Here is a 17,185-nt window from a genome sequence, read left to right on the forward strand (position 1 = left end):
TTTCCAAACCAGAACACTGTATTACATGGAACTTAGTGGTAGAGTTTCAAGCTGTTGTGTTGATTACAGACAGTCCAGGAGAGTGTAACAAAATAGACAGTAACAGGTTGCACAGAATAAAAATTCCCTTTGAAACTTCCCTTTGGAGGGAAATTGCTAAGTCCCACGAGCCCTGGGTAAAATGTTATTCAATATCCTAAAGAAGGAAGGAAATGTGATCATACACTTTCCTGATCCTATTAACCTACCTGTGCAGCAAAAGGGTGATGGGGACATAAAATATTAGATGAAGCTTGATACAGGAAAACCCAAAAGTGACACATACCAAGAACTACTATCCCCTTCCCCCCAATTTTAAGCATATATTTTGGGGGACGTCAACTAGTTGATACAACTGAAGAAAAAAATATACCTGAGATATTTTGAGATACTATAGAATTCTGTGAAAATGCCTCTCAGTGGTAAACAATGGCCAAAAACCCCAATGTTAGAATTCTATAGAAATACACAAATATTTGCATTATGGAAAATAGAAATTAACCAGAAAATATCATTATTACACAATCTTCTGACTCTCTCATCTCAAAAAGATTATATAGTCATTTTTTTAAAGTACAGAAGTCAGTAAAAAGGACTGAGAAACCTGTGTGATAACTTCTACTGAGGAAAAACTGGACAAACTTAGGATTCTTCAGCCTATAAAAAGGGAAAATTAAATGGTGATGTCACAGCAGTCTAAAACAACTTTAAAAATATGAGGAACAGCTATTCACCTTTTAAAAACATTTTCATAAAAAGATAACTAAGAAGCAAGTGAAGCTCAAAGATGCCAGGTGAGTCTGCAGAAACACATCTTGGCTGGTGCATTTATTTACCTGGGTTCAAAAAGCAAAGGGTTTTTATCACCATTAATGATTGCAATAACAACCACCTGCTATAGCTCTGAAGTCTTTGAGACAGTTTGCCCCCATCCTGGAGAAGATGATGGCTTAGCTGGATATTTATTCTGATAAATTTCTTAGTCCCTCTTTAGGGAAAGGAATGGAAGAAGGGGAACCATACCCAGAATTTCAAACTCATTTGCTCACACCAATTACAATAATTTCCAAGACTTAACTATGCATTGCTATCACTATCAATGAGAGACAGAAAAAAATTACATCTCATTTACATATATAATTAGCTAGTTCACATGTCAATGAACAAAAAAAGATCCCAATCCAATTTCTATAATCATATCAAAAAAATGCTACTCCTCTTTAATCAGTGTTTTGAATCAGGCAGCAAGATTTTATCAGTGTGATCCCACAGGGCACTACTTCAGCTGAGCAAACAGACCTGTTTAAAAGTCTCCTTTCAAGAAATGCTTCCTTCAAGCATCTTTTAAATCCTCCTACTAATATCTCAAGAGCCATGCATTCTTCATTATCTTCACACAGATAAGAATAACTTAAGTTTACCTCAGCCTTTGGGTTTTTTTAAGCATCTTTCCTCCTTTGCTTGGTGGAGGCATCTTCAACCTGTTTCACCACAAAATTCATTACCAAACATTACCACTATTGCTGAGACAAAGAACAATCAGAGGACTCCAAGCCAACTTCATCAGGTTCATGTCCTATATGTTGGCAAATTACAGTTTGAGATCTGTTTTCATAAATGGGCTCTATTTTTATTTAAGGTTCACAATATTAGATGTCTTGGACTCTTAGCTGAATCTCTCATCTGACTAATTTTTTCTCCTCTTTCAGATCTTTTTGCAGTCCTTTCCATTTCAGCTCTTTCTCTTCTGGATTTAATTTCCTTGTTAGCTCCACCATCCATTTCCCTTATGCAGTTATTTTCCTACATTGCTTCTCCATATTTTCTTCCCCTATGTTGTGCTTGCCCATTTTCAAATGCCAATGACTGGCTCTTTAATTGCCAAGTCAATACTGTCACCATGAAGACAGAAGTACACAGGTTCCATGAACTGCCCTGCACAAGCTGAGATTTTTCTCCTTGACTTTGTTTGGTGCACACCTGCTTTTTTACCCCTCTTCTGTCACAATTGTGAATTGTCCCCACTCTCTTTCAGCAGCACATTACCTGAGACCTCCTCCATTACTTCCAAAGCATCAGGGTGTGTGTAGGAATACTTTCCCCCCTTCTTTTCCACACTAACTCCAACACACATTCTGTTTCAGTGCCATGCCTCAGTGCACTAATCACCTCCATGACTATTGAACTCTTTTCTCCTTATTCCCAACGCTCACAACGTTTCTGACCAACTTGACCACTTCCTTTTTTCTTGCCTTTCTGTCTGGCTGGGTTTTCTGCTTTAAGAAAATCCAAAAAAAAAAAAAAAAACAAAAACCAAACCACAAACAAACCAACACAAAATTTTCTGTCTAGGTCATCTTCCTTCCCTCCCAGAGAAGTGCATCTCTTGTGGTCTATGGGAGGCAGCATTCCCCTCTGGCCAAGTTGCATAAAGCAGCACTGTAGTTAAAATTCAGATTTCTTTCCAGAAGTTGATTCCTATAGGCATGAATAATGTAAACATTACAGCTAAGCCTGAGACACAAGAGTCAAACAACCTACTACTGAATCTACTAGTCCTTTCAGAACAACAATCATGTTTAAAAATTATTACAATGTTTTCCTTTTATTAGAACAAATCTGTACTTTAGTTTGAATACATGTTTGAATAGATAAAACCAATAAAACATAGGATTGCTCAACTGAAAATTTTAATATGTCTACATACTTCTGTATAATTCTGGTTGATTCATCCAGATCATCACCGGGTGCTTGTATTAAACTGTGCATAAAACTCCTCTGTTGGGATATTTGAATACTCTTCCTCTTTAAGATAAATGTTCCTAGAAATAAATAATTTTTTTTAAAGCCATTAGTAATTTTTTTGTTATTATTCAGAAGTAGCCTGAGAAATTTAAAAAAGATATAATGCACTAACACCTATAAATGTTCATAAATTATTAGAAATGGAATTTAATGTAACTAGAATTTGTTCTGCAAAATATATGCCACATCTCAATATAGCAAACTTGGGTTTTTTCTTTCTTAAATATCCCTCCAGAAATCTCAAGAGTAAAAAAGCCTGAATTAACACAATTCCAAACTTTTGTTTTCATAATAAGAAGGCATCATGTATTGGAAATTCATTTGCTAAAGGTATATATGAACCTGAGACTGGCTCAGTTGATCAGAGCATGGTGCTAATAATGCAAAGGTCAAGGGTTCATTCCCCATATGGGCCATTCATTTAAGAGCTGGACTTGATGATCCTTCTAGGTCCCTTCCAACTCTGACTATTCTGTGCTTCTGCATTCATGCCCAAAAGAAAAAAAAAACCAAAAAACTGGAAAATAGAACACCAAATCATTATGTTTATTTTTCTTTTCCTGCATGTATTTTCCTTCTCCTTTCCCATAAAAGCAGACACAAGAACTGCCCTTCAAGACACATCCAGTAGTTAGTTAAAGAATCATCTCATTCTGTCATACATAAGGGAAATGCTGTTTGTGCTGCTAGCTTAACCCTAAGGTATCAGAAACTGGCAGCTCTACTGGCAGTTCATCCTTTTTTGTTTCAGAAAACTAAGATAAATTAAAGAAACATGCAATGGTTTTTCACCTCATAATATAGTTTTATGCATAGCTAATTATATTTATTCACTATTTTGCCATCTATATAAACAGTCTGTTGTCAGTGGAATGCTTTTAAGAATTCCAGGTCCTAATTCATTCATGTCAGTCAGTAACACTCAAAACCTACTCTTGGAAGATTGATTAAATAATACTGGAATAATTAAATTATTTAATAATTAAGTAATTCAGGCAAATTGTTCATTTTTTTTCAAAGCATGAACTTGTAACAAGTGTATTAAAAAAGTTACGAACAGAACAAGTCAAAAGAGCTCTTTGAAAGCCAAGCTATTGGCTTAATAATGATGAAGAGCTTTTTTTTTTTTGAACAATGCTGGCTTGGTACTTACTTTGCTTTTTGCTCCTGAGAGAGCCCTGCATTCACGGCATCCAAATCTCGGCGCTGTACCTGATCCTGCCGCTGCTGCTGCCGCTCCCAAAGCAGCTGGGCTCTCGCAGCCTGCAGACGTTGCCTGTCCCATTCTGCCTCTCTTCGGCGCTCCTGCTCCCTTGCTCTCTACAGGAGTGAGAAAAAGGCTTCATTCTCTCTTTCAAAGATGGAACTGTGTATATAAAGTCTCATGGGTAAGTTCATCCAAACAAACTTGCTTGCCTTTATTGAACACTAGGGGTAGCATTTGAATGGGGAGAAGGGAGCAAGGATTTCTAAACCAGGCAGAAGCAAGATACAGCCAATGAAAGAGCTATTCTTTTCTCTCTGTAAAAACCCACCGCAGCAACAGGTTTGGGTTTTTTTTAATTATTGTTAGCAAGAGTTGAAATTTCTTGAAACAAGAGGTGCACAGACATCAGTATGGCTTATAATATGGCTAACTTGGTATAGCAGGGAAGCCATGAACACCACATGAGTAGAAACTTTTTTCCTCTGCCTCACTTCTTGTCTGACACTCCACTGAACAGAAACAAAAAATCAGGCCTGCAAAAAGCTTGCTTTTCTTGGTTGTACTCATTTTCAGCCAGCCTAATAACTTGAATGGGTTCATTTCAGAGTAATAGGAGAGGCAGGAAAATGACAATTCTACCTTCAGCTTTAATAACAGTACTAGGTAAAATATAGTAAAGCCTATGGTATTGTAAGGACTAGAAGATAAAATCAAACACTATTCCTTAGCTTTCATAAATGCAGCCTCTGCACAAGGGAGGCAAGTCCCTTCCTACTTCACAATATCTACGCCTGGACACTCTTGATTTTATAGGAGCCTAGATGTCTTCATTTTTACTGCCTGCTTCTATACACCTCTAGAGCAGCAAACATTACCATTGAAATTCTATTTTACAGCATGGCTCATCGTTGTTTGGAATGGTAGAAATTAAACTTTATCACATTCTTACATTCATGAACTTTTAGGTCTCTGAAATATGCATGAGCAAGGTCACTGGACCTGCTCTATTTGCCTTGCTTGGGCACCCTAAGCATGAGAACACTGCTTTGGCCTGCCCTGCTTTTACCTTCAGCTCCTGGATCTTCTTCCCCTACAGAGTAGCCCACACCTTGCAGGCAGCTTGTGCACTCTCAGGTCCTGAACTGCCTCATGAAGCCTGGGTCTCGGGCTGGGCAGGACTTTGCTGCTCAGCTGGACCATCATGGGCCATGCCCTAAGATCCCCTTGGCCCTGGGCTCCTCAGCAACCTTTCTCCCAGTCCTACTCCAGGGCTCCAGCCTACTCCATGACATGTCCCAGGTGCTTCAGAGGTACTATGTTCAGTTAGACTGATTAAAGTTTGGGTAAAATGCAGATCAATGGAAAAAACAGTCTCATATTGGCATGTCAGGGCAAGCAATGGTATTTTTATTCTACAAAGATTGTCTGTAGTATTATTACAACCAAGAAAACAAACAATGCATGTGAGTCTAAATACCTGTTTCTCCAGAGCTTGTTCCTTTTGAAATTCACGAATTGCCATCAGCTGCTCCTGAGTCATTCCCTTCCATCGATTCACCAGCACATTATGTTTACCCCCTGGACCGATTGCTTGGTCAGGGTTTTCAGAAAGGAAGTCTCCTCGAAGGAGGCAGGTAATTTCATCCATGTCATCTTTTATTTTTTGAGCCTTTTCCAATTCATTTTTATAATCTACTTCAGCAGCCTAAATTCAATGGAAAGACAGGAGTGATGTTTTTTCCAAGAAAAATATGAACTAAGGGATGAAAAAATGTTAATACATCATAACAGATGTCTTTCCAACCTGCATACAGTTGTCAAAACCATCACCTACAAGAAGTGATCATTGTCTTATTGATCAAGATTAAAACCCTAATATCAAACAGTTCTTTAATGTTGTCATATCACATATAGGGGAAAAATAACTTTGTTTTATAATTAGAATGAAATAAAAAATAATTCCACATTCATCCTCAAGTAAATAACCAGTATATATTTGGCAGACAGACACAATATGGAAGAAATTTACAATTAAATTTACCATCTCAAATCACTAGACTTGATTTATATATTACACACTGAATCTAGGTGAAAAGCATGGGTAAGCCCTCAAAAGAGGAGTCAGGAGATGTCCAATCAAAGTCTGAAGATGCAGCCTTGATTCTCTTTGCTGATACAAAATGCAAACCTAAATCATATTACATGATTGTATCTGAAATACTGGAGATCACAGGATGCATTTTCTATGGAAATCACTGTTCCAAATGTTCATGACAAGACAGTCTCCTACTCAAAGGAAATTTTCCCTTTACAATACTCCAGAATAAAATACAATGATCTTACTGAACATAATTACATTTCAAAGAAGAATTACACAAAGTAAACTAATTTGAATAAGAATGATAATGCTATGCACTTTTCATTTCTAATACTATCTCATTCTTCTGTAACACATAAACTAAACTATCAGGAACAAAGCCTGGTTCCAGCATCCAGTGGACAGAGAGAAACCTGCTTGCTAGGGCATGCAGAGCACAGGGGACGGCCTGCTCCTGTACTTTTAGATTTTGATTTTCAATTAACTTGGACTGTCTATAAACAAAATTATATGATAAATGCCCCCCAAAAGGCTCAAGCAACATTAAAGACTTGCATGCTTATACAGCTAAACCAAAAGATACTATACTTAATGTAGGCAATTCTAATGTGGTTTATTTTGATGTGATAAATACATTTAAAGCTAAGTCACAACAAACATAGTTTAACCAAGCTAATAGCATCCATGTAGCCCTTTGTGTGTGGAAGCAGAAAAGAAGAAAACCCCTTGCAGTGAGATGAAGAACTAGAGCATGACAGGTAATGGTACTAAGGTTCCAAAGTAAGGTCAGTAAACAACCAAGAGACATTGTACACAAATACCCATGAAGCAGCCCAAGAGCCAAAACCAGTGGTTGTGGGGAATTTAATGTAAACAATATGGACAAAAAGCAACTGTTAGCAATGTTTCCACACAAGTGCAAAGAAAAGCAGACATACACCATGAGAGTATGAGAGGACTGATATAAACCCAGAAAGAGCATAAGAGACTTTTGCCATACCCCTGGGGTATGATTGGGGTGCTGTTTCTGCCCACCAGTCAGCAAGCTGAGAACCAGGAGGGACAATTTTGGCAGAAGATAACTAGATAGAAGACATCTAAATCCTTGGATTGATTGTTCACTTGGCAAAGTCCATAAAATTTATCTTGTTCCAAGCTGAAACAGCCTTGGAAGTCAGGTGATAAGAAACCCCCATTGAAAATATCACTACTCATTCTCATTTTGTGCATCTTATTTTCCTTCTCTGTCTCCCCATTTTCTAAAAAACAACAAACCAACTAAGTACTAATTTACCTGGATTCTATTGAAATTTTTAGTAGCTGTACAAACAGCACGCCTGCTTTCCTCTTCTTTTCTTTGTTCTTCCAAAATCTTTCGGTCAAGTTCAATCCTAAACTTGTCATAAAGATCATCTAAATTAGAGTCAAATAAAACATAGTCAATATTCATGGACATGATGTGCCATATGAGTTAAGCAGGGGAAGAGGCAGGGGGAGCTACAGATACAGCAGGCTGAGTAACTATTTCCAAATCCTACCATCAAAGCTGCCCACCTTGGGATATCAGTTTAATATGTAACCTATCTTGTCTAAACACTTAGTGGTAAAGTGAAAGAAGTATGTTAAGTACTGCAGAAAATAATGTTTCATGACAAGCTGGGAAAGAAAAATCAGTATTTTTTTTTTCTGCCCTAGGACATTCTGTCCTAGGGATAGGACAGTTTGGCCTGATGAAGTAAGCATACCATCTGGAGGCACAAACCAGAAATGAAACCTGGGTGATATTACAATCACGTGTTATGAAACAGAGACTTCCTAAGAGAAACAGTGAATACATTAAAGCTTATAAAGTAAAAACTGGTCTAGTATTTCTAACTGGTCTAGTATTTGTAATTTAAATATAAAATACCATATTTTCATCAGATACACCACAACTTCAGAAAAAGAAGATTAAAACTACATTATCTTTTTTGTTACCTGCCAATTTTTGGTCAGCTAATGCAGATTTTAAGTCTTTCTGTTGCTGAAGAAACCACTCCCTTGATTGCTCCTTTTGAAACTTCATCCTCTGATCATGGTTTAAGTCTTCACCCATAAACTTCTGCATGCCAGAGACAGTACACCGAGGATCATCATCTGAAACTCGAGCAGGTCTGTCTTTCTTTAGGGCTTGTGGATCGTTCAGGTCAAATTCACGTCTTGTTTCTGGCTTCTGAAAATTCTTATGAAATTCAGTTAGAGCCCTATTGATGTCTCTGATTTCATTTTTCTGGCGTTCTTCTAGCAGACACATGAGCTTGTCATTTTTCTTCATGTCATGTGCTACACAAAAATGAACACAATGAAACCACAACTCTTAGAGGTGCATGAGTCATTGGAGTACACACATAAGGTGAAAATAAAATCTTCAAGATGAATACACAGAATATAAGTCTTCAAATTGTTATGCCTTAGGACAGTATTTGATCCACAAGTACCAGCCCAGAAAACACTCTAATGTTAGTAATATTTACTTATAAAATATTTTCAGCTTTTTAGGTATATATTATTTTATTAATGTTACAATGAAATATGTGCATGTGAAACAAATACAATAATAAGTACCAGAACTATGAGATTTTATTTGGTGAAAACCTGCTACACAAGAAATGTACAGTAAATCAGTTGTTCCCATTTACTCTTAGTTCACAGCTACAGCTGAAATACATTGTTGCTTGCCAGGAAGCAAACCAAAATTGGGCTGCAACTGAAAGGAATATAGGTAGCTCTTCCATAGTTCCAATGAATTTTCTAACCATAGCACTTAAATCATTGGCTGGCATTAAGTTTTGAACAGCTTAAAAGCTCCTGCCCATTTAAATGGAACTAAAAAAATTCCAGCATTTTTTAAAAAAACAGAACAAAATTCCCACCCAATTAGCCATTTCACTTATTTAAGATAATTTGCTAGAAAAGATAATTTCCTCTTTTGCCAGACTCCACATTGCTGCTGGTAGTTTCCCAAGAGTCAGACGCTGACAGGTGTATTTTCCAGCCAGGAAAATCACAAGCAGCTATAGTAGAAGCACAGGATGGAAGTGGCAGCTCCATTTTAGCTCCTCTTGAGGCACACAGAGAGCTCAGGCTGTGGGACCCTTTTATCTGATAGCCCAGGAAAGCATCCCAGGCATGGAAGACCACAAAGAGTTTGAGGTCAGGGCACAGCATGAAATATTTGTGTGGCTGCAAGTTCTGACTCAGCAATGACTCCTCTTATCGCCTTACTGTACATGATTCATACTTCCAGCAATAACAACCTAGAGAGGATTCCACAGAATCCATATATTCTATGGAAGAATGGCTAGATAAAAGATAAGCTCACTCTACAAAAAAGCAACTAAAACAGATTAGCTATTACCATACTGAAAAGGACAGTGGTAAATAATTTTTTTTTTTAATCTTGCTGTATATTCAGGTTTTTAAATTATGCTATTTGTCAATACCTTTAAAAGAAAACACTGAAAATTCTGGCCTATTAGGCAATGTATCCCAGTTTAATCATGTCAATAGAAATCTTAAGGTAACAAGAGAATACATATTGTGCCAATGTAGATGTATGAGCATAAATAGGATATAAACTGGATGACTGAATTTAGAGAATATAGGAAGGGATAAAAGAAAGCAAGGAATGGATTAAAACATTTAAGTATTCACAGAAATATCACAGTATCTAGGAATATACCAAATCTCTCATGTTCTGCTTTTTCAGCAGCTTCTTGAATTTTCCTCTCCTTGACCTGCGCATCCAATGCATCTTTATCAATCTATTAAAATGAAAAAAAAAAAGCAGCTCTTTAGGAGATACTGTGTTTGAACAATTAAAACAGGTATTGTCAAGCTACATGGACTCACAGTTGTACAAGACAGATATAACCCCACTAGCACCAGAATATATACACATTTCTAATGTAGGTAAATGTATATCCAGAAACAGAAATATTCTTGTTTGTTTGCTTTGTTTTAATAATGATAGGTATGTTCTTGCACCTGATCAGATGAAAACACCACATTTACATGATTCATAGAGCTATAAATATTTTCATTTGCATTACATAGACTATGTTTTCCCCATTACAGCTGGCAATTTTATTTTATTGTTCTGCTTTCATTTATAAAGCACATAAGTATTTTAACAGTAAAGATGACAGGAAGTTGTAATAGTTCATATTTGAAAAAAATACAAAGGGTTCACTATAAAAAAGGAATGAAAATGTTTCCTGTCTTATCAGAGAAATTCACATGGTTACCAAAATGCACGAAGGATAGAGGATCTGTGATGAGCTGACAGATATGGTACAAAACATCCACAACCATGGCAAGTGGGACCTGAGCAGAGGATAATATAGGGCACATCATCAAATGGGAGCAGACACCTCCATTTTGGGCAAAAGAATGTGGCCCCACATTTGTTGGCAGATTGTGGCAAATTAATAGGCAGAAACATGGATTTTACTAATTTTCTTTTTTTTACTGACAAGTCACTTAATGGCCTTAAAACTTTTGTCAAAAATTCAATGACAAATCTTCAAGAATCTGATAAACAATTTTAATAGCATTTGTCTAAAACCTATTCAGATGAAAACAGAAACAGATCACAGCTGAAAATGTGCATGGCTAGTGCTGTAAAGGACTACTGACAAGAACCATCCAGCAAAGAGGTAAGTCTGTTAAGCAAGGCTGAAACCATCGAGAATTCTATCCTCCAAAAACAGTGGTGGTGTGGACACTAAATATCAGCTCTTTCAGAGGTATCATTGTGAAAGCCAGGCTGACAATATAACTACAGGAAATACTGTTAAGAGAAATTCAATACAAGTTCTTAGTATTCTGGCAATAATAGAGGCAGGTCAGTGTATCGACTTGTGTTACACTATTGGCTCTGACCTCTTCAAAACACTTTCACTCGACACAAAAACATCCCTAAAACTGACATTCCCAGTCACATAAAACTACAGGTTTCACTTTACAGCATTTAAATAAGAAATCTATGAACAGTTTGAGGCAGCTAATTTCTAAACTAGTTCTATTTATGAATAAAGTTTACATGCCATTTGAAAGTAATTTTTCATTTGGATTACTATCTGATCTCTTTAGAAAAATCAGCGATTTACTGAGGATTCTTCAATCTGTAAGTGAAGAGGGCATTATCTTATGTTTACATTACTCAGATGACAAAACAGATACAGAAGTCAAAGTAATAATAAAATAGTAACAATCAAGGAAAAAATATAAAATCTGGGTTCCCCTTCTGCTTTCCAGTATATTATCTCCGTATTTTTAAAATATTCAAACCTTGGTTTAGGATTTCTGTTTTCTAAGTCAAATATTGTTCTTGATTTTTAAATTTTCTCAGTGACTGCCACCCAGGTAAATTGGTCAGAGAACTGAAGCAAAGAATCATAAAACCACAAAGAAATACTGATAGAGAATCTCTCTGTATGGATTTCCTGGCTCTTTGTTGTTCAGACCTGGCCTAACTTCAAACCATAAGAACAGTCCCTTCGGTCAGCATCATTGTTCAGGTACATTGAATGATGTTAAATCAAAATAAGCTGCTAATCAAAATTCTCCAGATGAACTCTCCTTCATTTTAGATTTTTCTCTAATGTAAACAGATCTATCAAAACCTGCCTGAGTCAGTTCTACAAAACAAGTCAATTCTACAAAAGTATTTGGGTAAAACCATTGGATGGTGTACTCCAGTACAGCTCAATAAAATACACCAGGATATGTAAGTTGTCAGCTATTTCATTAACTGAGAATTTATGGTTTGCAGTTCATTGTTAAGGCTCTAGAAAAGCCACTTCATAGAGAAAAGTATGTGTTTCTGATGAAGAAATTTCAAGTATCTTAATCCATATCACAACTGCTAAAAAAATGTTACTAGGTCCTTCCACTGAAGTATATTGTTGGGTACTCAAGTATATTGTTGGTGCGTGTTGGGATGCTGTACCAGGTGGACATACATACATGTCATGTTCAGTAAGTGGGAACTGCTAACTGCTCAGCATGGAAGATACAAGACTCTTGCAGATACAATGACTCTTGCATAAGAGTGAAAAGAATAAATTCAAGGTCCTGTCAGAGATAAGGTGAACATGCTTTTCCACTGACTTGGGAAATGTTTCTGTACCTAAGAAAAGAGAATCCAAATGACATCTGTTGCAATTTTACCAGTTCAATGAAATCACTTCACAGCACTCTTCCCTCCATGCATGCTCACAACATCTTAATGTGGGCCTTTGGACATATCACGGGGAGATTCAAAATACTATTGCATCCAAAGTCAAATAGGTATAGAGCACATTATTTCCTGACGTTGAGGATGCAAACTGCAGAGTAAACTCTGGAGAAAATCCACTAGCCTGAAGTGTGTTCACATTTACACATGCACGCCAAGAAAAATCAGACACAACAATTAATTACATATATATTAACAAGGATGGATCTATCCTATTTTGTTTGATGCAAAATGTGGACGTATTGCAGGACACTTACAGCACTAAATCTCCCACAGCATCAATTCTAGTGAGGTCTAAGCACAAAAGGGCAGTATTACAGAGCAGAGAGGTAAAAAACAATTACTTGCTTTAGCCACATTACATGAACTGACTCTGGAAGCTCCTGGCTTCCATCAAAGTACTACTACACAGAGATACAACACAGGGCTTGATCTCTCTGTGTTCTTAGGGGGCAATGACACCTTGCCCTTGAATGCAAAGCAGTGGGGCACAGGGACACAGGAGAAACAATGGCCATCAAGTAAAACACAGGAACTTTTGCCTCACTGGAGGAAGTAACTCTTTACATCGAGGGTGGCAGAGCACCGAACAGCTACCCAGGAAGGTCACAGAGTTTTACCCCTTGAAAATATTCCAAACCCACCTGAGCACATTCCTGTGTCACCCACTCTGGGCGACCCTGCTACAGCTGGGAGGGTTGGAATGGGTGATTTTCAAAGGTCCCTTCTAACCCTAAATATTCTATGATTTATTTCACCGGTAACTTTAAAAGCCACTCTAAAAGTTGCATCTGGGCCTTCCCTTCCTGCTTGCTCCCCCTCACACACACACCTGAGGAGGGGTCACTGGGGTGCCGCTCCTGGCCCGCTCGGACCGGCTCAGCCGCCCCTTCCCTCCCGGCACTCCCTCCCCGCGTTAGGCCGTTCTCTTCAGAACTCCTGGGAAGGCCGGGGGGACACGGCGCCCTCCCTCCCGTGCCGCCCGCCCTCACCCCGATGGTGCGGATCCGTGCGTTGAAGATGCGGCCCCGCCGCAGCAGCTCCCGCCGCCGCCGGCGCTCCAGGGCGGCGGCCTCCTCCAGCTCCCGCTGCGGCCCCAGCCCGCTCATGGTGCCGGAGGGAACAGCGGGACGGCGGCGCTGGACTGAAAGCGGTGACCGGGAGCAGCGGCGCTGGCCAGCCGGGACACAAGGCGGCCCGTCGCGATGGCAGCGGCCAGCCGGGACACAAGGCGGCCCGTCGCGATGGGAACGGGAGCGGCGACTCCCGAGCGGCACCGCGGGGCGGAGCCGCTACACGAGGCGCGCAGGCTGTGAGGGCGGGGTGGGCGTGCTCGTCGCTTTGAGGCGATAAAATCGTGGAAGAGGATTGTGGGGTGGGGGTGGTTTTTTTGTCGGTAAACCTACTGGTGAAGTATTGTTGGCGTCGACTTTTTGAGGGGGCTGAGGTGCGGAGCTCAGGAGCTCCTGACCCCAGCTCCCCGCGGGGATGGGTTACCTGAAGCTGCTGGTGGTGAAGGACTTCAAGTCGTGGAGGGGGCAGCAGGTTATCGGGCCCTTCATGAGGTTCAACTGCATCATCGGGCCCAATGGCTCAGGTATTGCGGGTGGGTGTGTGGGCAGGGGGCAGCTGCTCCATCGACCTGTCAGCATTGAGGGCTCAGTTTGGTGGAATTTAGCCTCGCGGTCCTGCTGAAAATCTCCTTGTGCACCTGAAGGTGTGGCAGTATAAATGACGCCTAGGAAGCGTCGGCTCTGTAATTCTTAGCTGCTTTGTAATTCTTAGTTGAAAGTGTAGGTTTTTCCAGCATGGAATGGCAGGAGCAGGCTGGGAGGGAGAAAGGGGATTCATGGAGTTTTAATTTTGTGTTGACTTGGTGCTTTCCAGCTTAAGCAGAAAGCCTAGTTTGCAAACAGCACAGCTTGCTTTGGCTATCTCAGCTTACAAAGATCACGTAAGGATGGTTTTATTCTAATACTGAGGGCTGTGCCGGTGGAAGCCTGCTTCTTGACGGGAGTCTGTGGGCTGTGCTGCGATTCCTGCAGGGAGGGGAGGGCGGCCCTGCGAAATGGCGGCCGCCGTGGAGCGGGGCTGGCGCCGGCGGGGCTCTGAAGGGGCAGCAGCGCCCTGGGATCCCGGGTGCTGGAACCTCGTGGTGAAAAACGCCAGCCACTTGTTTTTAAAATTGGAAAAGTTTAATAATAATAAAATGGTTATGAAAATAGCAATATAGTTTGAGTAATAAAAATTTGGATTAGGACAATATGAGACAATAGAAACAGAGTTATGGACGTCCGGGTACCTTTTTCTGGCAAAATAAGCCCGAAAAAGGACACACGTAAACAGAGGATTAACCCTTAAAAGCAGTAGCTTGTTGCATGTTCATACAACATAAATGATGCATAAATTCCATTCAAACAAAAGAGTCTGTCTGGTCATCATCAACTTCTTCCTCTTAATCCTAACGGTGTCTTCAGGACTAAGCGAGGCGGGAAGAAGTTCGTTTCTTCTTATAAGAGGACAATAAATTCTTTTTCTCTGAAAGATTTAGGTGTCCTGTGGCTGCCATCTTGCTGCAAGTCCTTTGTTTAAAAAAAGTATCTTACATAGCATAGTTTCTATTTTAACATTATGTTATAACCTAAAACTATATTTAACACACTACCTTATGAATACATTAAATTAATAATTAATTATAAAATCTATAATAAAATTAATTCATATTAATACTACTTAATTAAAAATTAATTATAAGAAATTAAAACATCATAACTTTCCAACATAACACAATTAATATTCATTTTAATATTTGCAAAAAGCCAAATAAAATACGCATTTTTCACATTCTTAAAATTTGATCTCTGCTTCAGAAAGCTCTGCTCAATAAAAGGGATTTTATGTCTGTTTATCAAAGTGATAGGAGGTGAGGGCTGCCTTAACAGAACAACAAGGATGGGTTTAACATTTCACTTTCGTTTCGATTTAGTGTATAATTCAGATTTTTAGACCCTGTAGTTTCCTTACCTGATTGAAGTATAATCTATGAATGTAAGTTGAATATATTTAGCATTGTAATCATGTTCTTTCTCGTGCTATCCCCACTGTTCTGTATTGTAAAGTCCCAGAACAATGATACTTTTTCCAGGTGCTTTTTCAGTTAAATCTGAGTACATTTTATAGCTGAATCCAGGGAATAAAAGGTGTGAATATTATGCAATTCTGAATTGAGTATTTTTATTTCTCTCTGTTCCTCCTAGTGTTCTTGCTTTTCTGATACTTTGGAGAATAAGTCAAAATACTCTCAAAGTAGCAAGGTTGAAGACTGAAAGTAATTAAGCTGTCAGCAGAAACGCTCAAAACTAAAGGGATAAAACATAAAGAGGATTTCATTAGGAGGGGTTTTGTTGAAGGACTGTGACCAGATAGCTTTGTTGCTGTGGTGAATGGATCTGGGAAGGTGCTAGTATTTTTCAGGAGACTGGAATTGCAGTGGAAAAGTTGGGGATGGAGTGTTCATGTCATAAACTTCCCTCACTTCACTCCAGAAAGCACACTGCCAAGGAAGGAGGGTGATGTGGCACACTCCTCTAAGAGAAGCCTGTGTAAAAAACAAAAGATTTCTCCAATAAGGCTGAAAAAATAAATCAGTTTTGTCATAATTTTTATTACAGACAGGCTTATTTTCTGCTGCCAGTGTGTTACATCTTAAAAATGTGTTTATTATGTGCAACAGCTTTTCCTCAATAAAATCACACAATGGTTTCAGTGGGAAGGGACCTCAGATCTCATCTAGTTCTAACCCTCCATCATACCTTCCACTACACCAGGTTGTGCCAAGCCCCATCCAGCTGGGCCTTGCACACTTCCAGGAGTGGGGCATCCACAGCTTCTTTGAGCAACTGGTACCACTATCCCACCACCCTCAGAGAGAAGAATTTCTTCCTAAAAGAATAAAAAAATACATAATTAGAAATAGAATTTTTGAAGAATTTTGCGATTCTCGAGATTCTTTAATTCTTAATAAAGTGCTTCCATTTATGTCATGTCAAAAATGATTTTTTTTTTTAATTTTAAGGAAAATCTAACATAATGGATGCTGTTAGCTTTGTGATGTGTGAAAAAACATCAAATTTGCGAGTTAAAAGTGTTCGAGAACTCATTCATGGAGCACATGTTGGAAAACCTGTTTCTTCTACAGCTAGTGTGAAGATTGTATATTGTGAGGAAGATGGGGAAGAAAAAACATTTTCAAGAGTTATCCGTGGTAGGTAGTAGATTCTGCTGCAGGTACTGTTTATTGTCTGGTGTCTAAAGAAATGGAGACCAAAAATACCCAACTTAGAATTTCAGATGCCCAATATTAGTTCATAGTTGGGCAGATTAGTATAGTCCCTCAGATAGTGATATAAAGGAAAAAAAATATTTGGGTTAATTAGTTAAGTAATTAAATTATTATATGTTCTTTGCTCAGTATCAGTCTCTAGATATTTCTTTGGGATCTGTAGGTGATGTAGGCTCTAAGAAATGGGGTCTGACACCTTGCTGCAGGTGTAGTTTCTTTAGAAAGTACTAAAATTGGAAGCAAGTTTTTAAACAGAAAGGATGAACTACTGAAAGGAATAAAGGAGTAATTGAAATCTATTGTGTTCTTTGAGAAAATTGCTCAGTTAAATTATTCCACTACTTTAACTCTTTTCCAGTGGATTTCTTTGTTTAGCTATTTTCAGCAGTAATTTTTTTTTCTTTCCTCCTTTAG

At 38.7% G+C, this 17,185-nt stretch overlaps 2 protein-coding genes across 2 annotated transcripts in view; one reads left to right on the forward strand and one right to left on the reverse strand.

Moving 5' to 3' along the window:
• Positions 1 to 2,779: 2,779 nt before the first annotated feature.
• RIBC2 (RIB43A domain with coiled-coils 2) lies at positions 2,780 to 13,538 on the reverse strand (the record flags this gene model as incomplete). The annotated part of the gene is made up of 7 exons (XM_084205812.1): positions 2,780 to 2,861; positions 3,998 to 4,164; positions 5,529 to 5,756; positions 7,444 to 7,562; positions 8,127 to 8,471; positions 9,871 to 9,952; positions 13,422 to 13,538. 7 exons carry the CDS (start codon positions 13,536 to 13,538, stop codon positions 2,780 to 2,782), a joined length of 1,140 nt encoding a protein of 379 aa, XP_084061938.1.
• A 379-nt stretch (positions 13,539 to 13,917) lies between these two features.
• SMC1B (structural maintenance of chromosomes 1B) overlaps positions 13,918 to 17,185 on the forward strand; it is a gene marked incomplete at both ends in the record, with an annotated part of 28,323 nt that continues 25,055 nt past the window's right edge. The window contains 2 exons of the mRNA XM_084205473.1: positions 13,918 to 14,026; positions 16,505 to 16,693. Of these exons, the coding sequence (XP_084061599.1) occupies positions 13,918 to 14,026; positions 16,505 to 16,693 (298 nt within the window). The remainder of the gene's footprint in view (positions 14,027 to 16,504; positions 16,694 to 17,185) is intronic.

Source organism: Fringilla coelebs (genome assembly GCF_963513975.1).
Source record: "Fringilla coelebs genome assembly, chromosome: 5".
Lineage (NCBI taxonomy): Eukaryota > Metazoa > Chordata > Aves > Passeriformes > Fringillidae > Fringilla > Fringilla coelebs.